The sequence below is a fragment of the Hylaeus anthracinus genome, unplaced genomic scaffold, assembly GCF_026225885.1.
Source record: "Hylaeus anthracinus isolate JK02 unplaced genomic scaffold, UHH_iyHylAnth1.0_haploid 11981, whole genome shotgun sequence".
Lineage (NCBI taxonomy): Eukaryota > Metazoa > Arthropoda > Insecta > Hymenoptera > Colletidae > Hylaeus > Hylaeus anthracinus.
In genome coordinates this window covers 5,493,488-5,519,250 of record NW_026534329.1, presented here as the reverse complement: position 1 = coordinate 5,519,250, position 25,763 = coordinate 5,493,488, and the positions used below count along the sequence as shown (strand labels likewise).

Sequence of the window (25,763 nt, the reverse complement as noted above, 5' to 3'; positions counted from 1 at the left end):
GACCATATCCAAGATTGATTATTTTCGAATATGTAACCAATTTAATAAATAACTAATAAACAAGAGTTGGCGCAATAGGTCTCAAAAACGAGACAGTGTATTTGATTTTTGAGGGCAATAACGTACACAGAAGTAAATGGAAAAATTTAATTAGAAACTCCCTTCGGAATACAATATAATATATACAATCTACGATAAGTGAAAATACATAGCACTATTGAAACCAACGTTTCCAAACAATACGAAGAAAAAGGAAAGGAGAAAATTGCTAGACAGAGGATGTGTCACAAGAATAGAAATCAAAGAAGTGTATAGCATAAAATCAATTTTATGTCGCTTCGATTTGGGGAAATATTACATGAAGTATACATAGGGTGAAAAAGACATTCTTGAAACGAAACAGGAGTTAATTTATCATTTAATTTCTGGTTAAGTGTTTTCCATTGTAATGGCTTAAAAGTAACGCAAATGTAACTTGGAAATCTGAAAGTATATATGTGAGATATATGTACATAGTTAGTAATAAAAAAACGATTTTTCAACAGATAGATCTCTTAGGACACGATTTTCAGCGAATTCTAGTCTTTCCCATTCAAAATTGATTTTCTTTTTCTTTTTTTACAAGAATCGAGCATCCCTTGTGTGATGTTGCGTGATGTGTTGCGAAGTGAGACACTCGGTATGTGAAGGGGGCCACGTTATTATGCTGATAGAGAGATTAACAAATAAATATAATTACACGTACATCGCGCGCGAGCGTGGACGCATTAAACCTAATCTCTAACAAATCGTATCGTTTCTTTTTTTTTTTCTCTTTATAAAACAATTAAAATGAAACATTTGTACTTTAGCAGTATAGAGCAGTCGTTTTGTCGTACTTATTTACCTTAATATCATTATCGTCGTTTATATTATTTTATACATATATATGTAATATTATATTTTTTGTTTTCTTTCATTTTCATTTTTTTTTTTTTTTAAGAACAATTCCCGCCTCGCTTGGCACTCCATCGTCCCGTCGTCGTCGTTATCTCTTTATCGTCTCGATACATCGTGTTACATAGGCTGTTTTGTAAATTATGAATCGATCAGAAGATATAGGGGTGGCTCCAGGCCGGACGTAGAACGACCATTTCGAAAATAGTAGAAGCGCGTGATTTCAAGCAGTATCGACTCAACGTAGAAATTAATTTTCGTACGGTGTTTCTACGGGAAAACGTTTATCCGAAATATTCATTTGACATTTTTTCATCGAATGTAATATTTAAAATTCTTATTCGAAATATTTATTCGTAATTACGAAGAATATTCTTTGTTTTTGGAGGTCGTCTTACGTCTCGCCGTGAAATCCACCATTATTGGCTGCGTTGCGATTTATAAAACATCCGGTATAGGTATAGTATGCAGTCGATATCTCGCCTATTATAAAAAAGAAGAGTACGGTATAACATATGCGATAGAGCGTACGCAACGTGATGCACGCTTGAGCACAACTTATGTATAAATATACAATCATAGAATCAATATCAAACAAAATCGTGATTATTGCAGAGTCCTGTCTTACGGGCGGAACATATTATTTATAATATATATATTTACTGTATATATATATATATTTATATTTATATAGATTTATCTCTGAACAAAAATTAAAGGAACCGCCTCTTTTTCTTTGTTAGCGTTTCCCAATCGAACGCACAAGACGAATTAAGCTCGACGCACAATTAAACGTTACGCCGATTCGACAATAATCGATATCAGTGTGATAACAAAGTAATAAAATAATTGTAATGATAGATTGTAATCATAATTACGGGATACGATTAGCTCGAATAATGTTAATAATAATGGTACATTGATTACGTAACGATTCCCACAGTATATGTACACGTATTATAGCACCATGACCGAAATCTCAAGGTTAAAAAATAACTATTACACGAGGCGAAGAGCGGATGGTATTCATCGGGGAGAATGGAAACGAGATTGTATTAGGACGGAGACGGGCAAAATTTTATTCGATTAATAGATAACGAATAAATCAAATCGTGTATCAATTCGTTTTACGATATTTAATCGATCGAACGTGCTCAATTATTATTCGTCCATTTGGAAACTTTTATTTGCAAATTTGTTCTTTTCGCTTTGTAATTCGAATCGTAATTTTTTGTTACTTCAACGAATATTGAGTGGACAGTTATTTGTTGTTTATTCGTTACCTGAAATCTCTATTTATATTTTGAATTCTAGAGTTTTTTGAATCTAGAAATTTGATCATAGAACTTTGCCTACCTCTGATTGTTGGGAGGGAAAAGCGTGATTGGGAGGAGGGTGAACTTGCGCTTCGGTCGGAACACGAGAGGAGGGAAAGAAGGGGATGTTACGCTTGAGTTTTTAAAGGATACTATCTCAATTATTATTCTTACAGTTTCTCGATTACGCTGGCCGGTCGACTTCCACCCTTACCCTCGGAAACTATTCTTAATTTAAAAGTGGTAGCGAGACAGAAAACAAACGCGAGTCTCAAAGAAAAAGAAAGATTGCTTGCCAGACTGTTCTCTGGATTTCATGAAACGAAGTAACGTTTGGGTCAAAGAAAGAATGGCGTTCGTCGATGAGGGCAGTTTCACAAACGAAGAACTTTAATGAAATCTCAGGTATTTCATCTTCAGTTATTCTACATTCACCATCGAACCTTTCTACTTGTAGATTCGTTTTGCTTCTTTAATTTTCAATTATTTTTACTATATTTTCGTAACCATATTAAAATTTCAGGAATAAAACATAATTAAGTAAACGTTTCGAGGCATCTACAAATTTTTAACTGACAAATTCAACCACTCGTGAGATCTGACATGATTAATACAGCATAAAAGAATGGAACGAAAGGCGATCGACCAACGTGACCGAGTAAACGTTACATTATAATTAATAACGTTATTAAGTATTTGGCCGTTTCAATAAACGTGTTCCATTCGACGTTCACGAGAGTATCGTAGAATACGCGATTGCTATTAGCTCGGCGAATAAGTCGTGGGGACTAGAAATTTTGAAAAACGAATCGCAATTCAAATATCACAGGAGGAAAATGTCGCGACTTTTTACTCTCTCTCTTTCTCACATTCCTCGTATAAGTTTTCTTTTCTCGCTTCTAGTCGACGAAGATTATTAGGACAGCCGTTAAGATCGTTCGAATTACAGAATTTATGTACAACGAGCATAAAAATTCTCATACATACATACATTATATACCAGGTGACTCAATTTACATTTTACTGAGATTTTCCTCCATGCACGTCTCGAAGAGGACGAGAATAGTAAATAATTTAAAGATTATCAGCGAGATACTCGCGTGCTTCTTATATTTTCTCGTTTGTTATTACGTCACTTCTCGTCGCGCAGATCTGTTTTGGTAGATTGTAAGAGAGAGAAGCAGTTCTAGTTAACTTCCGTTTCCTTATTTTTTTTTTTCTTTCTTATTTCTTCGATGCAGGAATCAAAATTGAGAAAAGGGACGCTGTACTTTTGTTTTTCTCGCGCGAGTAGCGATTTGGAAAGATGGCCTACCATTGTTAGATCTACGCTCTTTCGACATAATGCGTTTAATAACTATTCTTCTTGCATATAGATTTATAATCTTTATATTTATATATATGTATACTTTTTTTTTTTAATATATATATATATATATAGACTCATATTTATATTATATTAAACGATGATATCCCTTCTTTGTTCAATATATTAATTAGGTATGATATGTTTATTCACAACTTGATGTGAGCGCTTAGAGTTGGAATTTTGTTTTACCTTCTAGTTATCGCGACGATAGTCTTCTCCCCCTCCCCCCCCCCTCCCCACAATTTTCATCCCCTGCAGCGATATAGCGAATGTGCCGACGTTACGTTAGTTTTTAATTTAAGTACGACGCTAGGTAAAACATTAATTTCTCTAGTGATAAACTTAGTTCTAATTCCCCCCCCCCCCTCCCCGTTTCTCACACGATGAATGTATATGTATATGTATATATATTACATATCGATACGCATTACATGCTAGTCATTGTCAGAGAGTTATTAGTGTTCAAGAGTTCGAAGATTTCAAACATGCTCGCTTCAGGATCATTTCAACAACGCGGGGAAACGTTCCGTCGACCGTGATTGCTCGCCAATGATCGTCGATCGATCGAATCAATAACAACAAATGCAACAACTTAACGCAACAATTACTTATTATAAAATACACAACGGCTGGACTCGATTCAAACTTTTCGTTTTCGCGCGTCGAGAAGTACAGCAGTCCCTCGCTTCGCGACGAAATTCTTCCCGCGGTAACAAGGCGCAAGCCCTTTACATTTTTCTTTGCGCTTTTCGTCGCATTTCGCTTCGCGTGGAATTTCATCCTCTAATGCAGCGATTTCTAGTCTCCACTTTTTAGCCACTGGCTTACAACATATTTACAGGACACTTGCATTCTTTCATTGCTGTCTGGTTTTTCAAAATGGAATCGTATATGGTTAATATTGAAACGGATTGGTGAGAGTTTTCTTAATGAAAATGTGTCGAAACACGATCGCATTTAAATTACTTTTAATTTTGTTACAACATATTTACAGGACACTTGCATTCTTTCGTTGCTATCCGGTTTTTAAAAACGGAAAGTGTATGGTTAATATTGAAACGGATCGATGAGAGTTCCTTAATGAAAATGAGTCGAAACATGACCGCATTTAAATTACTTTTAATTGCGTGTATAACGAAACACTTCTTAATATCACAAAAACGGGCACCTTCGAATAAGATCGTGTTCGAACTCATTTTCATTAAGAAAACTTCGACTGCCTATTGATAGTGTGTTCGCGAAGATGTAACGAAAAATATATAAAATTCTATGTGAAGTTAGTTAACACATTGGTTAACACAATGTGTGGCATCACTTTGAAGTTATCGATCCCCTTTTCGATTCGAAATAGCTGACGCACCCCATTTTTCATCCCGAAGCGAAGAACTACTGTATGATCAATTTTAATATGTTAGTCTCTAAAAGAAGATACGAAACGTTCTCGACTCCCATGTTTGGATCTTCTTTATATGTATATTTAGAGCTTACCGAAAAATATTTAATAACATAGGTAATTGTAATTTTAAAATAAGCGAGATTATGAACCGTAAATTTATAGTATCATTAACTTACTCAATTTAAAACTTCCAAGTGTAGAAAGTGGATCCCAATCATAGTGGTTTTACTTTACATTATAACATAATACAATTAAATTATTAATCAATAATGTCATAACTTGTCTAACTCAGAACCCCTAAGTACACAAAAAGGGCCCAACCATTGACGTCGAAGACATTTTCAGTCTCCTAGCGTCGACTAATAATCACATCAAAATTGTCTACTCAACAAACATGGGACCACGTCACTGTATAATTCCTTTTTTCCTATTTCTTAACATCAAAAGTCGACGTCGACCGATAAATTCAACGAAAGAACAGCGAGGCCTGAACATCTAAATTCGTCGTTTCACCGCTGACCATCCTGAAGCGACGCAACAATATCTATAAAGGTAAATCCACTATACTACTTGTCAAGTAATAAAAATAGAGATTGCATAGATTAAGATTCGTAGCGGATGCATCCTAGAGAGATACTTCCTATAAAGATTTCCTCTTCTTGAGCTTTATAGCGTGAAACTCTTTCTTCTTTCATTTTTCTTTCCATTTGTATAGATCTGTATAATATGTATAAGTGTTCGTTCGTACGCGCTGCAGCCGACGCGACACGCGCTGGCATGCAGTTTGTCTGTCGTGTTTACAGCTTTCTAAGCGAGGGATGGAAAGATCGTTCCGGTAGTTACTACGGGCAAGGAAAAAATACGATTCCACACTTTCGATATGTCTGCGAGTTTCAGCCCAGAAACTGTATCGATTGAACGCTTCACGCGGAACGTTCGTCCCTTCGCTCAACAACAGAGATGGACAAAACTTTCCCTGAAGAATAAATAAACGAACAAAAACACCATACGGCGATTCGTTCGCCATTTTTATATCATCGAACAATTATTTTCGAGGTAACTTGAATTTTTAATGTAAATCGATTAATTAAATTTTATACTTATTGTTAAGGTAATTTGTGTTGAACAAAGTAGTGGTTTGAAAGATATTTAAATACTTTTTAGAATTTCTTGAATACAATCAATTCAAACGTATATACAGAAAGACATACTTTATGTAATAATGACCTCTGGTCAGATTACTATTATCATGTCTTTTGTATACCAAAGTAGGAAAAAGTTCTTCGTCATCCTTGAACGACTTTTATTGTGTCTCTTCTTTCTTCAAAGTTACTCTAATATTTATACAATCGTTTCAATAGTCCCATATTATACATTATATAGGCTGAACTTTACTTCGAGGCAGTAAAAATTATTTACTTTGTTTATACCATTAGCTTTTGATCCCTGAAATGGAAGTTTTAATGTTAGGAATCCAACGGTTAAACAATTTGACTGGTTAATTCGACGTCATATATTTACCGATGCTCTGTTGGTCAATTAGATAGGGAATGTCATTCTTCCGACAACTTGTTGTATACAGATGCTCGTAGATGAACAATACATTTGTAAATAACAACAAAATGTTAAAACACGTTACGAAAATAGTGTCCGAGTAGGTTTGGAGTCTAATTTCTTGGCGCATGTTGGTTGGGCGATTGTAAAAGCCAATATGGCGCAGCATTAACCTGCGAAACACGCCGAAATGCTCAACTTTACTTACGCATAATTTTTAAACCGTTGGATTCCTAACATTAAAACTTAGATTAATGAATTCTAGGCATTAAAGCTACTAAATGGTAAAAAAGGAGGTCAGTAATTTTTAGTGCCCCGAAGTAAACTTTAACCATTATATTAATTATTTTAAGATACCTTGCTACGAATTTAATACTTAATCAAATTCAGCTTGGTAAAAGATGATCTTAAAATGTTCGAATGTTTAAATCGAACATTTCTTCGACGATCAATCATTCGTTGTTTAAAATTTATGTGTATATAAGAAATTTGCCCATCTCTGCTCCATCGCGAGGAGAAAAAAAGATCAGTCGATTAGAGTAGAATGTTGTGCACAGCATGAGTAAGTAGAACGTGAACAGTATCGAGTGAGTGCTTGTCAAAAGCCCACCGCAGCCTGACTGAAGTGTCTAACTCGTTACGACACGCCATTCCTTCCACTGATCTTTCTTTCTCCGTACAATACACGCCTGTTCGCGGTTTCTAATAAAAGTTACCTCGTGAATTATCACTCGGGAACGGTTTTTGTGCTATCCTTTTCGCGCGGCGCGTGTTCGATCACTGCGCCGCATTATTGCAACAACGATATGCGCGATACTAACAACGCGAAAAACTTATATCCTCCTCCTCGTCGATTGAGTATTTAAATACTTCCGCTGGTGCAGCGCGCGACGCTGCGTAGCAAACGGTACAAATCTCGTCGAATCGAAAGTCAACGTTCCGTTTATCCCGTTGGAACAACTCAGAACCCCGAATTATCATCTGCTCTGATTTTTTATCATTATTCTAGAGACGAAAATTCTTTCCGTTTCTTTCTTCAAGGCTCAGGAATTTGTTAAGAATCAGTTGGAAGAGGCTTCAATTTATTGCATGATTCTTTTCGTCCCTTGTCGTCAATTGAAATTCCTTTTCTGTTCATGTAACTTTGAAATATCCTTTGCTATTTTTATTTTTTTAAGTGACTATTTAAGGGACAGTACTTCTGTTTCTTTGCTCTTTCGTTCAGTTGAAATTTCTTTTCGTAATTCACCCTCTTGGGACAAATTAAAAATTCGAAACATCGTTTGCTGGTTTCTTCTTTTCTTAAATAATTCCACGAACAAAATTTGTTTCTTTTGTTCAAAGCTCAGGAATTTCATTAGAATCAGTTGGAAGAAGATTTGATTTATTGCGTGATTCTTTTCATCCCTCATCATCGACTGAAACTCCTGTCATTTTCTATTGATCTGTTGCAGCAGATTAGAACTTCAAAGCATTCTATTTTCTTTCTATAATTATTGCAGAGATTTCCTTTTTTTTTTTCGAAAATTTAGGAATTTCATGAAAAGTCCTGATTAACCCCATAATTCAGTTCACCCCTTGTCGTTAAGTGAAACTCCTAACGCGTTCCATTTATCCTTTGAGCTAATTTAGACCTTCGATTTATCGCTTGCGTTTTCCCATAATTACTCTAAACAAAAATATTCTCTTTGCTGCTAGGGAATTTTTGAAGAATCAGCTCGAATCGATCGAAACCTCGATTCATCGAGTTCGTCCATCTCTCGTTAATTGAGTTTCCATTTGCTTTCTATTTACCTTCCGAGACCTTCCATCCCTTATGGTATTTTAATAATTATTCTAAAGACAACAGTTTTCCTCTTCTTTTTCTCAGCTAGGGAATTTTTGAAGAATCAGCTTGAATCGACCGAAGCTTCGATTCATCGAGTTCATCCCTCATCATTTCACTTTGACGTTTTACTTATCCTCTAGGACAATTCAAAAATTCGGAATATCTTCAATTTAAAAAAAAAATAATTAAACAAAGAGAATTTCTACGTCTTTTTTCTTCGAAGCTTAGAAATTTCTCAATAATCGAAAGAAGCTTCGACTTATCGCGTGATTCGGTTCATCCCTCGTCGACTAATCGAATAACGCTTTCTCCCTTTAGTCTCGACCCGAGAGCGTTTCAATCGACGATCTGTACCCTTCGCCACGAAACGATCCATCTTCCACACGATGGGATCCTGGCGGGATCGATCCCACCGAGACGCGACAAATCAGCAGCGGATCCTCCCGCGTTCTTTTTCCAATCGAAACGACGAGCGTCGACCCATCGTGTCTACGTTGTACACCATCGCTCGGCCATCGAAGAACAAATCGTCCTCGAAGCCCTGAACCATGTTTTGTGCGATGAGCGCTGGCAATTAGAAGAATCTCCCCTGGCAGGGCCGTTCGTTTTCGTCGAATTAACTCGATGTACTCTGAAACATTCTTCAAAGAGGATCCACCGATTAGAAGTCCCCCTCTGGTGTCAGACCGACGGGGTGGTTTGGATTGCAAATCAAGGTAGATTTCGGGGGGAGGAGGATTAAAATGCAAACGTGGATTTATGGAGCGGGCGGTCGAATTAGAACGGTGAAACGCGTTATAGAAAGTTGGGAAACTAGTTGGGAGAGGCGAGCTTTACGCGTGTCAGCCGTTGTATTTTAACCAGGACGCTATCGGAATAATGTAACATATTTCTAACGATTTTATTTTGAAAATTTGAATAAACGAATGTTTCAAATAACGTATTGATTGGATATTATATTTATAATACATGTAATGTTGGACGAAAGAGAATTTAAAATTAACATTTGTATATACAGTCAGTCCCACAAGTGTACCCTCTATGTCTGTCGAAAAAATTTGCCTGAATTTAATGATAGGTTTAATTTTTCCAATTAAATGTCTCATTACTAGACCGTGGGTCGTTATGCAAAATAAAATATTCGCGAACGTCCCTATAAAAATTGAACCTAAATAGGAATTTATTTCATTCTGCAAATATTATAACATGAACTTTACTTTCAATCTTTTTTATATTCTTGGATATTGTTTGCATTTTGTAGTTTCTTGCACATTCAAATTTTCTATAAATCCATAAAGATCCGCAGTCTACTCATTATAAATATGTACATGTATTATCTTTACGCATGTATATACTTCTAATGAAAAATTAAACCTGTAATTGAATTTAGGCAAAAAGACCCAACGATAGTATTTTTTCTAATTACTTATAATAAAAGAAATGGGAACATTTTTCAGAAGTAGATCACCTCTTCACTGAAGATCTTCCTCGCACTTGGGAATGTCGAATATCTCGGCAAAGAGGGGCGGTAGTTTGAGCTTCGTCCAGTTCCTCCTGAACCAGTCGAGGAGATTCGCGTGTCTGGCACCCAGGGCCCTTAGTTCCGGTATCCTCTGAGAAACGCTGGAGATGCTGGAACAGCCACCCGTGGATGTTGTTTCACCAGGGACAGTGTGGTTCCGTAACGCTTGCACTTTGAGCGCCTCCAGAAGACGATCCTGAAGCCTTTGCACCGCTTTCACGTCGTTCAGGCCTGGCCTTTCGCCCAGAAGAACAGCGCCAGAGAAAAGGCCCAGCTCGGTGTCCGATAGTTGGTGAGCGTTTAGGGCCGATGTGAATTGCATCAAAGCTGACACGAAGTCCGGCTGTTTTGTTTTACAACGATTAATTATTAAAGTATTGTGTGAAGTGTTGGTTAATTTGAGAAAAGGTCTCGAAAGCTGATAAACGAAGGCTTTAGGAAGCAAAAGGATTTCCAAAAGGGCCTTTAGGATCTTATTTTTCAATAAAAATAGTATGAAATGATGATATCGTTTGTGTTCACCACGACTATAGTGATGGACATATTTTATTAGAAAACAAAATCTTAAGAGGGTATTCAAGTCTAGAACGTCAATCTTCGGATTAATTTTCGATTTTTCGGGCTATCGATTATCTGGTAATGTCAAAACTTTATTTTCATTATTAAACTTTATTAAGAGGTTTAATGATACAAAAATTCATTAGAGGGAGATTGACGAAAGCTAAGGTTAGTATACAAAGCGTCAGCTTCTGTTCTTCTGTTCAAAAATAGTAACTCGTTCTTACCTCGTACATCAATTCCATTTGCTGCCTAGTGATATAAGTACCATCCTCGAAAGTCATCGAACTGTCAGTGGTCATCTTAGAGATATGGCTGAGCCAGACCTCGAAGAAACCAACCTTGATCAGTATCAGCTGATCGTCCTGCGAGAGATCGCAGAATCCTGGCACCCTTTTGGCAAACTCTACCACCCTTTGCACCGATGGCGTCACTCTGGTGGCGAACTGTTGCCAGAGCCAGATCCTCTGCGACTCGACTGTTTCCGCTGTCGAGGACGCCGCCTCTGGGTCCTCTGGACTGGCAGGCTGCGAAGAAGCACTCGCCTAATCAGCGGGATTGTAAAAGAAACAGGCGTTGCTGTCGGTTCCAGCAGAAGATTTCTTACGTGATTCTAATGTTAAAGGATTCAACATCCCAAAAATCAAAGTTCTTGCAACGCAACAGACTAAAACCAAGCGTGACTGTAAGTCAAACTTGGTATACAAGAGTTTTTGGAGCATCGATTCTAAAACTGAACTCGAAATTTGGAAATCAATGAAACCTTTCCATCCCTTCGTTGGCGTGACTTTCGTTATTTTATCAAAATTTCATTCATTAAGTTAACTTACTATCGTTACTGCAACTTTTCTTCAACAAACTATCTTCAAATACATTAGTTTACAACGAAAACTATTATTATTTCAGGATGTCTCCCTACCAAAATAATTAACAACCATTGGTTTATCTTTATCGATAAAATTTCACCAAACTCACCGGTATTATCATCGGTTTCCGAACGATGCCCCTCGTTGATTCCTCTGTGAAGCCGCAGTGAGCATGATGCGCTTGAGAGACTTGGAGTATTACGTCGTAAACAGCCAACTGTTTCACGTCAGCGTCCGACTGATCCGCTTCCACAACTGCTGCTAATGGCACGCAGGCTATGGTGTTCTGACCCTGGCTATTGTTATTATTATTTTGGCTGGTGTTGTTGTTATTGTTGTTGTTGTTATTGTTGTTATTGTTCCCAGCGCTGGGAGACGTCAGCTGCTGCACACCAGTGGTCGTTGTCGTCGTTGTTGTCGTGGTGGGCACTGCGTCGTCGGGGCCGCGTTCCCTTGAACGCTTTGGCACCCTGCCGTACCTCACAGCTGAAAGAAACGCACATTTAACACGTTATTTGCCACGTCACGCAGAAATGGATGACAGGACTTTTCATCTTCGGAATTAAAAAAAACTAATTCCGAAGATGAGGCGACAATGAAAATAAATCTAGATAGGATTCGTGAATTTGGCGAGGTTAACAAATTAAATTCTGAGACAAGTGTTAAACAATCTGATCTTCGATAGTCTCGGGACAGAATTATAACTTTGTAGAAATTTTCACGAGTCTCAGTCTAGCAGACAACGTGATAAATATCACATCGTGTTCGAATTTCGTAAAAATCGTTATTTCGAAGTTATTTCGAAAAGTGTCCAATTTCACGCGAACCACTACTTGGAGTCCTGTGTAATGGAGTTCTACTGTACTTGTTCAATATTCTCCTTAAAAGTTCTCCCTCCGAAACAATTGCACGGTTGCAAAATTAACACGTACCGTGGTCGAGATAATCGCACCGGACAGCAGTGGATACAGCTTTCGGACAGCTTTATCCCTGGTAATGTAATATGTACATTCATTTCGCAACGTTCTAAAAGCTTATTACGATTTCGTCGACAATGCGAGAGGGAAGCTCCGAGGATAGCCTGTTACACATTACCTCGAACTACACCGTGGAACTTTGACGTTTAATTATGCACGCAACTTCGCTTCGGCGTGTTCTACCTCCTCCGTCGTTAAGGGAGGACAGAAATACCGCGATGGAAAAGACACCGGGGTTATTTATCGCTCGAGTATGAATTGAACTCGTCAGGGAAACAATTGTGTGGACGACTGACAGACCAACCACTGTGCGAAGTTTGTCATTTATTCAGAGATGGGCAGTATCTAGATAACGGAATCATTTAAATAAAAACTCGAATGAATGTACCGTATCATTATTTTTATTCGGTGTCTGTCGGATACGAATATTCATTCAAAGTAAATTTATTCGACGGATGAAGGTAACTCGAGTATTCTTTAGTTTCTTTTAAAGTGTCTTTAAAAGTATCTTTATACATTAATTTCCTTTTTAACAAAATTGTTGTTATGGTAAACATCATTGATAAATACAGTCGGTCCCAGAAGTCTTCGTAACCTCTATGTATATCAAAGAAGTTTGTCTAAATTAAATAATAGGTTCGTTGTTTTCAAATAAATGTTTCATTATAAATGTGTACATGTACAAGTTTCGACTTTTTTAATTTGGTCTTCTTTTTCCCTCAAAGAACTTTTTTTTTTAAGTGAAAATCATTTCTTTCATTTGTTCGCAATTTAACTTTGCTCTTATAACTAACGAATCGAACCAAAATTAATCCTTCAATCACATTTAAATTACATAATAAATTATATACAATACACAGGTATATATATATATATATATATATATATATATATATAATAATGTAAAATTTATTGTAAACATCGAACCTATCATTTGATTTAAACAAATTCTTTCAATAAACACAGAAGGTACGAACGTTTACGGGACTGACTGTATGTCTTACTAAACTTCTTCAAAAAATGTATCCCTTCATATTCCTGTACATATCCACAACGACATAGTTTAAATAGATAACGTTTCACGACTAAAGCATGGAGGATCCGGAGACCCGGAAAAGGTATAATTTCAAAGCAAGACCTTCCGAGCGACTCCTATCTACCTCGGAGCACGTGCTCGGAACAATGTAACCACCAGGAAATTGTGCACAATCTTTGAATACATTCGCGTCTTTTACAAAGCATTGTTACAATCGATGCAAAGTGAATCGTTACTTACAATCCCTGGACATGCCGACAGCTAGGCACTTCTTAAATCTGCAGTACTGACAGCGGTTCCGATTTAATCTGATGACGAGACACTTGCCGTCCCTCAAGCACCTGTACTCTATCTGCTTCTGAATGCTCCTCCTGAAGAAACCCTGGAAAAAAGGAAACAACCATTGTGGTAACAATCGCTCGTTCTGCAAAAAGAAATCCATTTCTTAGAGTCTACTCGTCGCTACGTTCACATCCACACGTTCCTTGCTCGACGTGCAAGATTAACAACTCGTCGGATACTACCTGTTGTCGTTTACTTGTTTATGGCGGGTGCTTTCGCTTTCTAGACAATCGAGAAACAGCCGTTGAACACGGTAATTTCAACGCCTGGTTGTAAACAAAGGTAATGATAGACACGAGCAACGACGTCTTAGCGTCTGTCTAGTCTCGCTAGCCTTCGAATATTTATTTCACTGTTCTAGGAAGATTTCAAGCTGAAAATTGTATGTCGAATTCAGATGGCTAAATGTATAGAACAATTACAGAAGGTGCATACCTGTACCGAAAGTATTTCAAAGTTTAGCTTCATCTAAAAATGATAGAGTAAATAATTCAACACAGCCAGAAACGATTTGAAAATTCTCCAGGCGATCGATAGCTGGCGATGTTTTCCTTCGAAGGGGAAACGCGTCAGTCTCGTGAGAATACTCGCCGTTGGCTGCCAAAAACATCTCCGAGTTTCCAGGAGTGACGGGAGACTGCTCGGAACCGAGATACTTTATTTAAATCGAAAGAAAATTTGAATTTTACTGTCGTTCTATTCGATACTCATCAATTTTCGTTATCTTCTATGACTCGGTAATGCAGAACATTCGATCGATACGACAGATCGCTTTATTGGTAATGCAGAACACTGTATTGGTAAATACTTGGATCAATCAGAGTTCTGCATAATCGACAAAATATATTAGGTTGTCCCAAAAGTTTCTTCCGTGACTTGCACTCAATTATTTTATATGGCAGTGTTTATATAAATAGACAACCTGATTTCTTAGATGTTAATGTTGTAACAGCAGTGGAGCAAAATGAATCGTACGCAATTCAATAACTTAACATTGGACATAAAATATTGTGTATGCATTACTTATTAATAAAATGGACGAAACTTTTGGGACAACCTAATATTACATGGCTCTTTGTATCAGAAATATTACTCACAAGACCTGTATGGGTCTGTAGCCTTAATGAACAAACAACAAATGTTACTTATTACACCAGGAACAATTTTGTAATGTAAAGAGTGCCTCTAAACAAATATCAGAGTCTCCAAAAATTATCAAATGGGTTTCTCAACAATAATTTCTATTCGAACAAAAATCCCGTTTAGTTTACAAATTGTTTGCTTTATAATCAGATCCACGGACTCTGATAGAGAGAACATTTATTCAGTTCGTCCAAGATTCAACGTAGCCCCTAGCAGAATGGGAGTATCAATACTCGAAACTCGTTCAATCGTTATTGGCTTCGTGTTGTTCCCTCGCGTGTCGCTTTTAATTTCCCATCCCCTCGAATTGCGTTCGCGTGAAAGGAATACGATGTTATCTCGGCGGGGAATTCGTCAGCCAGGAAACACTCGAGATAATTCAGATCCTACGCGGCCGGGATGGTAATCGACTCAGAAATGAAAGGGACGGGTCTGACCATGCAGCGGCGTTGCAGCGACGGGTTAAAATTAATTACGCGAGATTCGCTTCCTACACGGCATAGATAAGCGCGGTTAGATCTCTCGAGCGCTACCTGGACGCGAGGATATCCCCCGTTCCGACTACGGATGGGATCGAGATCGATACGTACTCTCGTATTCGAGTCAATTCCAATAACTAACATTCGTTTCACGAGCGCGTAGACCACTCGTAGAGAATGTTTCGTTCGTTGCACAGTAGAACCTCTTGCATCCCTACTAATAGGGAGACAAAAGTGGGATGAGGGAATAGATAAGGGAATTTTCGGATAATAGTATGATCACTTGTTTTGTAGAGTATTCATTGATTATATCATGGGAAATTCCGTATAAATACATTACATTAAATTATTTCGTGGAAAGAAATGGGGAGTACAGTAGGTGAAATCGAAAATCACTTCAGTAACTGATCAATTTTTAATATTCTATTCAGAAATTCTATTCGGAAGCTCTACTGTACCTGCTTGCAAAAGAATCACGTGCGTGGAGCACATGGTAAGGTAGAGAATTCTGTCGATAAGCTAGAGCATCCTGTCGATAAGCCTCGATAATGTAGAAGTCTACTGGTAAAGTAGTTCGCTCTATCGATAAGAAGGAATATCTTTGATCTCTCGCAAATTGAAAGAAGCTTGGAACAGTTGCTAAAAGACCTTCAGCGAATCTATTAGAAATATTTTCTTGCTATTTCTTAGAAACACCCACAGGCAGTTAGAAGCTACTATATGTTAAACAATATTACTTATCTAACGAATAATGTTTCCAGTACAAAGAACAATATTATGTTTTGTTCCAACTATGCTACTCGAATCTATCGGTAAATCTTATCTACCGTATCTTGTCTGAGATGCCATTAATCGTTTGTTGAACAGTCTCTGATTACTCGATAATTTAATAAGGCATAATTAGTTATAGCAGATTACTCAAAGGATTAATAGCATCACGTCTAACGCAAAATTCGATATTGCAGATGATCCTTGCCGATGAGTCTAATTAGTAAATTGGAGATGAAGTAATATTACATTCGACTGCTACTATTATTACCTTACGAACTCGTTATGAGAATATACAAATTTTTTACACCTATTTTTTTTCGTGTAACTTTTGGGCTAATGTCAGTTCGAGATCCTGATATTGTGTATCATTGCAAAGTGGAAAAAGCTCAGGTCTCGTACTCGTGAAAAAAGATTTAGATGACAGTGTTCACTAATTCCCCACTCACCCTATGATAGGGTTCGACTAGAAGTTCTTTGTTTCGCGCAGTACTCGTAAAGAGTTTGAATCCAAGTCGGTTGGAACTCGAAGCTGCTTGTAAGATGGTTGATCCCATCGCTATTCGTGACTCATGCTCAAACTCAGCAGCTAGGAAGTGAGCTAGATCGGCTGACAATACTTTTCCCGCTTCCTCTGTAACGCAGAAGCTGCGCGGTTGATAACGCTTCTGGTACACCGACTTTCGGAAGTTTCGCGAGCTTATTGATCCTTGACGTCGTACATAAGGATCGGCAGAGTCTGCCGGGACAGATAACCATTCCGCCGGGTATATCGTAATTACAGCTGGCTGTTGGTACATACTCTTATCGCTGGACTGGCGCGTGGCCGTATTAGGGCGCGAAACTGATTAAGAGAAACGTGATATTAGATGCATAGGAAATTGTTCCTCCGTCGAGACCGATAAGGAAAGGATGTGGTGTGTAGAAAGTGGGCGCGGTAGTTTAGGTATTGTTCCTCGCTCTTAATATATTCCGCATTTTTCGACCAACTTGGACGATTGGGAACACACAAATCGAGAACAGAGATTGGGTTAACTTCGTGTGACTTCCTTCTCAAGTTACAGCTTCATTTTTGTACTCTGACATTTCTTCGCTTTCTCTAGCAGGAGTGAGAGTATAATGTAGTATGCAATGTTCGGTAAATCCTTGCTTTTCTTCAGGAGGCTCTTTGGTGTGTCAAGAAATTAATTATTGCTTCATTTTTTAAAAGCAAATATATTTGAAAATACACTGTTACAATTTATGCAAATTATATGTAAAATAGTCGATGAAAAGTGATTATATGAATTATTTGTCTCAGACAAACCGTTTCCGAAATATTCTTCACAACTACGAAAATATCGACAATTGTCTAGAACTGGTTTAACATTAATATAAATCGATAAATAAATTTCATAAAGTTCATACAAAAATACTTCCATTCTCTTTCTGAATAGTATTATTCGTAGAAAAACAGTAAAATCGTTCTTTATTTTGTAGACTTCGAAAAGAAATTCATAATGTATGGCTCATTTGTCGGTTGTCACACTAGAAAGACCCCTTAATGGAAGATTAACGTGTCAATCTCAAATAAACAAAGTCATTTATTCTATGCCGTGTAGTATTAATCAAAAAGTAAGCTGGAGTAATTCTATAACAAGTGTACAGTGTTCGACAATACCTAGTTTCCCATAATGGGAGACTAACAGATCAATCTCGGATAGATAAATAAAGCCATTTATTGTATACCTCGGGACAATGTTCTCTGAGAACATTGATCGTTGGGGTAAGTGATTCTGCTGAACTGTTTGTATTGAGTATTCAATAACTTCCTGTTTAATCCAATAACTTCCTTGTAAAGAATTAGCAAACATTAATCTCATATCGATATAGTGTGATTCTATTAAATAGTGTGATTCTGTTTGTCATAAAAATAATCTAGTGGATTATATAACATTGAATAAATATTTCAACGATTCAATAAAAATTAATTCTACATCGAATAAACATTAAAATTATTTGACATTTTGAAAGCTTCGTATACTTGGCAGCTCCTAGAAATTTAGCAACGAAAATATTGATTGTTCCATAGATTATTATCACGTTCCCTGTATAAAATAGAACGCGTAAAGCCTTAAATAATTTATGGTAAAGTAAAAGTTCTCGTGTGCAGCTTGCCACGAATCGTTTCGTGTTCCGGTAAGTTCAATGTTTTATTTACCGAACGTTTACATAAAGATTACGATAAACTGATCGCCTCGCATAAATCAGCAGGGATACCTGGCCTCAGAAACGCTGCGGTAATGACTATACAGGGCTATCTTGGCGCTTTGGAAAGCTCTCTTTTTTTCCCTATCGTTTCTCTCCGCAAACGACATTTTTACGAGCGCTAAATCCAGGTTGTGACGGGGAGAATTAATCGCCGATCGGACGAGTATTCGGTATCCTTGGAAGCTAGATCGATGTCGCCTTCGAGCGACGTTTTGCAATTTTCTTGGCCAACGATGTACTTGCACTCGCCTCTTCTCCTGTGACGTTATCGAAAATTGTTTTGGCAATGATACGTCGCATCCGTGGCGGTCTCAACGCATAAATAATTATAAGCGTCCCTACCGTAACTGATAATGACGTTGGACAACTAAATTACACGTTTGCGCATTGAATTTATAGTCGATGCAGTATTTGGTAATTAAGCACTTTTACATTTGTTTGTTCTATTTACTTGACGACTTCATTTAGCTCATTAAAAGTAGAAACATCCGTGCGTTATGAGGGTTCTCCAAAGGTAGCTTTAGGGGTATGTTTTGAATAAAACCCGAATGGTATGGAATATACATCTAATTTTTTACGTTTTAATCGAAGATTTAAAAGATTTACAAAATTTTTTCTCCGAGATTAGATAAAAATAGTATAAATTCAAAGGAGGATCTAATATTTAGCACTCTTTCGTGGCAACTTTTACTTCTCTTAAACAACTTTGCATACGATTACAATTAAACGTGAGAGATGATGTGGTTTTTAACACCTCGAGACACAGGATTTAAAAAGAAAAGAAAACCCAAGCTGTGCAGAATTTACTAATTCCTTATGATTTCTACAAATTTCCATTTCCATTTATTTAACATTTACTGTTAGTTCGTAGGATCGCCGACCGAATGAAAAAAATCAGCACAAAGCTAAGACAATTTCGTAAAAAGCAAGATCTATATTTTCATGTTAAAAAATAATATCTTGAAGTTGTTTGGAAAACCCTTTAAAATTTTGTCTGTCAAGATCCATGAAAATTTGCTGGACCGCGAATCGAGCGCGCATCGCAACGAGCTCCACTTTATTGTAAATGTCGTAGTATGTGCGTTGTAATATACCGCGAGTAGACGCACACGTACACGCGTATATATGTACATACATACGCAGCGAGCACGTTACCTCGAAATTAACCGAGGGCTGGCTGGGGGTTGCGTTTCGTCGTGTGTCAGGGTTGACCTCGTTGCCGCGACCAACGGGACGGCTCGTTTAATAAGCGACGTATTATGATTAATGCGAGCCGCGTAGAAACGACCCAGAACTTTCGTAACGTGCACTTTGCAGAACACAGAAGAGGCTAGCCATGGAGCATTCGGATTAATGCTCGATATACGATGGGTTACTTTAATACTTTTGATACTTTACAATTTTTACTTTGTCGTGTTACAATTTTATCTTTTATTACCACAAATTCATTTCAATATCACACCTGTAACTTTCTCAAAGAAAGGTGAATGTTATTAATAGTTTGTCGTATATAAATGAGTTGAATTATTATTGTAAAGGACGTCTGCACTCGTTCATACCAGATTAGTATATGCAGACAGTCTCGTAAGTACCTTCAATATCTATTGAAGAAATTTGCCTAAATTAAATTATACGTTTTGTGTTTTGAAGTAAAGATTACTCATATACATATATGTATTTATAATGAAATATTTATTTGGAAAAATCAAACCTGCCATTTAATTTAGGCAAATTTTTTTAATAAACATAAAGGGTACGAATACTTATCGGAGTGACTGTATAGCAAGGAGCAAATATCAACCAATTATGATACAATACGTCTTTCTAATTTTTACAGCGCAAGAAAGAGTATAAATTTTGATTTAGCTTCCATATTTTATTTCATCGATATTGTTGCACGTATTCTCCGAAATTAGATAGAAATAGTATAAATTCAAAGGAGTGAATTTATAGTACTCCTCTCTCCATCGTGACAAAAGGTTATTGCGATTCGACTGCTAATTTCTATACAGTGTCCAAATCCTTGTAAGGAGTAGGCCGAAAATAAGTAACGAGGTTTATTTTCGTATTCACTTCGTAACTTACTAGCGTTAATTAAGTTCATTTCACATATTGTGTTATTTATAAGTACCAGCAATTTGAATTACATTTCGGTCAATTCCCAATATTACTGTTGCTATTTGCAGCTTCGAATCTTCAATGTGACCCAGCTTTATTTCTTGCGCTTTCGTCGAATAATTAATTGCAGACTTCATCGGGATTTGCGTCGTGCTTCGTCGCGATGCCCCAATCTGGAGCATTGATTGTTATTTTAAACGTGTTACACGTGCGGCGGAAAGTTGTTTTCTTCAATAAAACCGATACGTACAAAGGGCTACTCCATCCTGGAAAACTTGTACACGGTTAAAGGTGATAAATTTACGTCGTCGTACCTATTATTAGTCTAACACTTGCGAAAGGAGAGGCAAGGGATGGGCCTGAGGGTTTCATCTAGAATGAAAATGGTTGTGTGTGTAAATAAAACCATTGCACGTTGGATTAAACTCGTAACACCAATGAAAAGATTGATTAACACTGAACGTACGGACATTCCATTTATACCTACTTTTACCTTTGTCGATAAAATGGATAGTCTTAAAGAAACTTTTTTCAGTTGTATGGAAAAATGTTGTACGTGGTACTAAATTGAATAATACACGATATAATTGTGTATAATTTATATATTTACGTAGATGCAGTTTAAAAAGAATGTGAAGAACTGTTCACAAGTTATTAGAAGTTCTGTATATCCAATTTCTATACACGGTGTTCCAGAATTAGTGTAAGAATTAGAAATGGGAAGGTTACCGAGACGATTCTGAACCACAATTTCCTTTACAGAAATGTCGGATGGTGTTTGGCTTTTCGTGAATAATTCAAAAACGAAGCGCCATTCGACATTTCTGCAAAGGAAATTGTAGTTCAGATTCATCTCAGCTACCCTCCACTTTTACTTCTTACACTAATTCTGGGACGTCCTGTATATGTACAAGAATTTGAGATTTTATAATCTTGAGAACAATCGATAGTATTTTCTGAAGATGTTAAAGATTCGAAATCACAAAAGTGTTAACCTACCAAAATATTTATGCGGTACAGACTAACCAATTAAGCAGTCAAAATATTTACTCGATAATTGAAGTACTCATGCTATACGGAATGATACATTTAAAATCTAAATTATATCTTCGATGTTTCAAGCATTCATTCAATGAACAATAATTCATTCGACAATTAAAATACTGAATATTCTGACCGCTAGAAGAACCACCGTGCCTGCGACGAGTTAATAGCATCAGTTAGCCGAAACCACCGGATCGTCACGAACGCATCGTCTATTCCACGATCCTAACACCGACCACATTCGCGCAAAGTTCATCGATTACCGTACTCGGGAAATTCGTTACCGTGGGAAGTTGCACGACGATTTCGCTAATCAATCCGTGTGCATCGTGACCCCGAATCGAGGTGGTGGGATTCCGGAGCGATCAGTCCGGTTAAGAGAGCAAACGGCTTAAATAGGTCGCAGATAAAAGTGCCGAATACGCGGAGTGACAATCAAGTAAAAACAAAAGCAGCGTTCCAACAGGGGCGGCTCGTTCATTATCGGCTTCAACTTGTACGGTTCGTCTCCGCGATCGGATAATAGCGGTCCCACCTGAGCGCTTTGCAACCCCGACAAAAGGAGAAATCCGTAAGGGCAGGCTTTCCGGTCGAAATGGAGTTCCTCCTCTCGATGACCTGGTTTTGAATTAATTGGACAGAAAATCGTTGCGGAATCCTTTTTTCCGAGAGATGTCGCGGATATAAATACCACGTTCGCTCGTTATTGGCCAGGCGTTTTCACGATGTTTCAATTAACGTTACGTTTACAGAGCACGGCCATTTTGGCCCATTCCGAATTTCACATGGTTCGATGGACATCTTGTAGTGTTTCATGCTTGCGTCTAAATTCATTAAATTGCCTCAAATTAATCTCCGGAGGCCTTCTAGCTGACGAGGGCCTCCGAGTTGCGGCGTCTAAAACCCATGTCTTAATTCGATTTTGCACTGTACACGTCGGACCAAATCTAAGCGATATTTCACCCGTGGGAACGGGATACCGATAAATCAGCACATGTTCATTCTCAGATAATGTTAACATTCTTGAATTCGGTTAGGCGTTATTGACGAGCAAATAAATGAAATAATTTGTTGTATTTAATACTCGATTGAGAACTGCTTGCTGCTTTATAATTATCTTTGTTTTAGGTTCTATTAAAACTCTAGAATTCGTCTCGTATCATGTTTAAGGTTTGATTAGTATTATTTACACTACTTGAACATCTATTAGGAATTCGGTTACTAGATGGCGAATCTTTATCTTCAGTCAATTAGGCGATTCTTAAAGAAAGGCTTGTAAAAGGGAATGCATTTGAAGGATAAGCTTTAAATTTATTATTTACATAACGTAAATAAATTTATTTTAACCAAATTAAAATCTCTATTTCAGAGCAACGCACTAGTGTTTACTTCTCTGCCTAATTCTCAAAATAATAATAGAATAATCTAATATGTGTTTAATACGATTCGGAACAGACCAGAGAAAATTATACAACCAAATTCGGTATCCGAAGTAACCAAGGACGAACCAGCAAGAAATTTCCAAGCGAACGATTAATCACAAAGATCATTCGTTATGCGAAAGCAGCGCCATTAAAGTTTCGCGAAAAGCTCGCGAGAATGCTCGTCACGTGCAAGCGCAGAGCACGTCTCGTCCCTTGGAAGACACGAAGACTGGAACAAGCGTGTTTCCCGTCGTGGCGTAGCCACCGTAGGGAAGTGTTTATTACTTGCCAGCGATGTTGCGATGCCCGCTCGAGGTGCAAGCTGATACAACGTCACGTATCGATTTTAGCAACAAGCCGAGGTCGGGCCGCGGTATCGAATGCTGGTATTATTGACTGTTACCGTACAACTGGTCGTTTTCTAGCCACCGTTTCAGAGGATATCGATGGATATGCATCAACGTGCCGGCGTTGTCGTATTCAGCTTTCATTAATTAATACAGTCAGTAATAGACCAATAAACCGACACATTCGCTCGTAACGGAGCGAATGCTCCCCTACACGTTACTTTCCCTCTTCTATTATTTCGATACTCGATTATTTCAGTGTGACGACGAAATTTATCGTTTGTAATATTGTAAAACCGACGCTTTAATATCGTTTACGTTTGTGTTATTGTTTTATTGTAAAAGCCACGCTGTCTTTTAATTATTTCTCTGTTTTATTTGTGTATAATTAATAGGAGGAAAAGCGATATATTCGGAAAATGAATTTGACAAAAATAGTAGATTTAGTGAAAGTAATTTGGAATTTTTAAAACAACCAAGAAAACGGGTTTCACAATGTCACGATCATTTTATTTTTTGTTTTACATTGCCACTATCTAGACTGAGATATGTTGCTCGAATTTGTGCTTGTAGTATGTTGAAAAAAAAAAAACATGATCGAAGGCTACTGAAACTTTAACGAGGCACAACATTCCCAAAGTTAAAGTAAAATCTATTTTGTTTGCATCTCTCAAACGATACGCATTTCGAGAATTTTATGTCACAATTTCAAGACGAAATCTCTATGAATGCTGATACATTAATTAATTCATAGCTTAGTTTCTTTACAAAAGTTTCTTGAATATACCTCTCTTAAAAGTGGCTTTACAGTAGTCTGCCTCTTTAGAGAAGCCAACCAGTAGAGAGGCTTACAGTAGTCAGACAAACCGAGCTAACGTTTAAATCTCTCGCAAATGTGTTTAATCTTTTCTCGGAGCTGGGAACACGCGAATTGGAAGCCTCGTGGTACTCGCGAGTGCACAGCGTTTCATCGTATTCGATTAATGAATTAATATTCACGATCTACTCGTACCGACATTATTTCAGAAAATAGCTACGTAATTAATATCGGCAATTCAATTTTGGAGTCGGCTCGCTTGGTAATTACATTTTATCGGTGATCCAGATATATTTATATTTAACACTGTTTTGCTCAGAGAAACGTTCGCTACGTTAATCATAATAATGCAGCCTTTAATATTAATTGGACGACCGCCCCAACGCGAAATGCTTCGTTACAAATACAGTGTATTAAATATGAACGTTCATAGCGATTAACTCGTTGCGTGCAGCGGTACATGTGCCGGTGGAAAAATTTATACTGTAGATCGTCGACGATACGCGCGGCACAGTAGTAACGGCCTTCGATAGTCAGACGCACTGAATTCTCATTTTTTCCCCTGCTGTCGTGAGACGAACGCGAACCGCGATGTCATTGTTCTGTAATGAATCAATTCAGCTAATGTTTTATTGTAAAAGCGACGCTATCTTTTAATTATTCCTCCGTTTTATTCGTGTATAATTAAGAGCGTGAAAAGCGACATATTCGGAAAATGAATTTTATAAAAGTAGTAGATTTAGTGAAAGTAATTTGGAATTTTTTAAACAACCAAGAAAACAGTTTTTACAATGTCGTGATTAATATATTTCTTGTTTTACATTGCCATTACGTAGGCTGAGAACGAAAAGATTCCGTTGGAGAAAGGTTACGTTGGAAGTAACCGTTTCCTTCTTTATTCCAAAAAATTCAAATCATTTTTCTGAACACATAAGCTGTGACACTGAAAAATAAGCGTCATTGTGACAACTTCAACACAGAGTTTTATTCGTGTTATTTCAGTGTGTTTTTGTTATGCAGTATTCTGAATTTGTTTATTCAACGATCGCAATATGCACGCGTGCTAAAATTCAACGTCGAATTTCACCGGAAACGTCCGCTCTCGGCATTGTGATTATTCGATCCTGACGTTTTAACTGCGGCTTTATCGCAAAAATGTTTGGCCATCGATTCAGAAATAGCAGCCACGGTAAAAACAGCGTTCAAAAATTCATCGAAAAACAAATGTACATTCGATTAAAGAATCGTTCTTTCATTCACGTAAATACATATGCAAGTTTTTTTGGTCTACAAAAGCAAGAATAAATTCACAGAAATCGCGTATTGATCATTTCAAGATTTCTGGCGAAGCCTTTCTTCTTTCATCAATAAAGAAGGTAATTTCTCGCAGTTTCGTGCACGTTTGAAGCCCTCTATGTTCTTTGCAAAGCGTCTAGGAATACTTTTGACATAACTGAATTTTTTCTGCCTACCGGACAAATGATTTTCGTAATCATCGGTTACTATACTTCCACGAAAACAAAATCTACAGATTTCGGGGCGTAAGAATCAGGTGATTGAAAATTAATCCAAATTACGTCGGTGTGACATTTTTCAGATATGCACCCACACTATTTGTAACTGATGTTCAATCATATTATTCTAACATGTTTATTATCAAGCGTTACGTCAGT

At 37.3% G+C, this 25,763-nt stretch overlaps 1 protein-coding gene across 6 annotated transcripts in view; it reads right to left on the bottom strand.

Moving 5' to 3' along the window:
* Nucleotides 1-602: 602 nt before the first annotated feature.
* Nucleotides 603-25,763, bottom strand: part of LOC128885783 (ecdysone-induced protein 78C) — a 157,229-nt gene continuing 132,068 nt past the window's right edge. For 5 of the 6 annotated variants that reach the window (XM_054140073.1, XM_054140072.1, XM_054140068.1 and 2 more), the window contains 5 exons: nt 13,599-13,740; nt 11,455-11,831; nt 10,707-11,024; nt 9,868-10,264; nt 603-9,040 (listed from right to left, as the gene is read on the bottom strand). In XM_054140073.1, coding sequence (XP_053996048.1) covers nt 9,872-10,264; nt 10,707-11,024; nt 11,455-11,831; nt 13,599-13,740 — 1,230 coding nt within the window. In that variant the 3' untranslated portion in view covers nt 603-9,040; nt 9,868-9,871. The remainder of the gene's footprint in view (nt 9,041-9,867; nt 10,265-10,706; nt 11,025-11,454; nt 11,832-13,598; nt 13,741-25,763) is intronic. The other variant, XM_054140071.1, reaches the window with a different exon arrangement.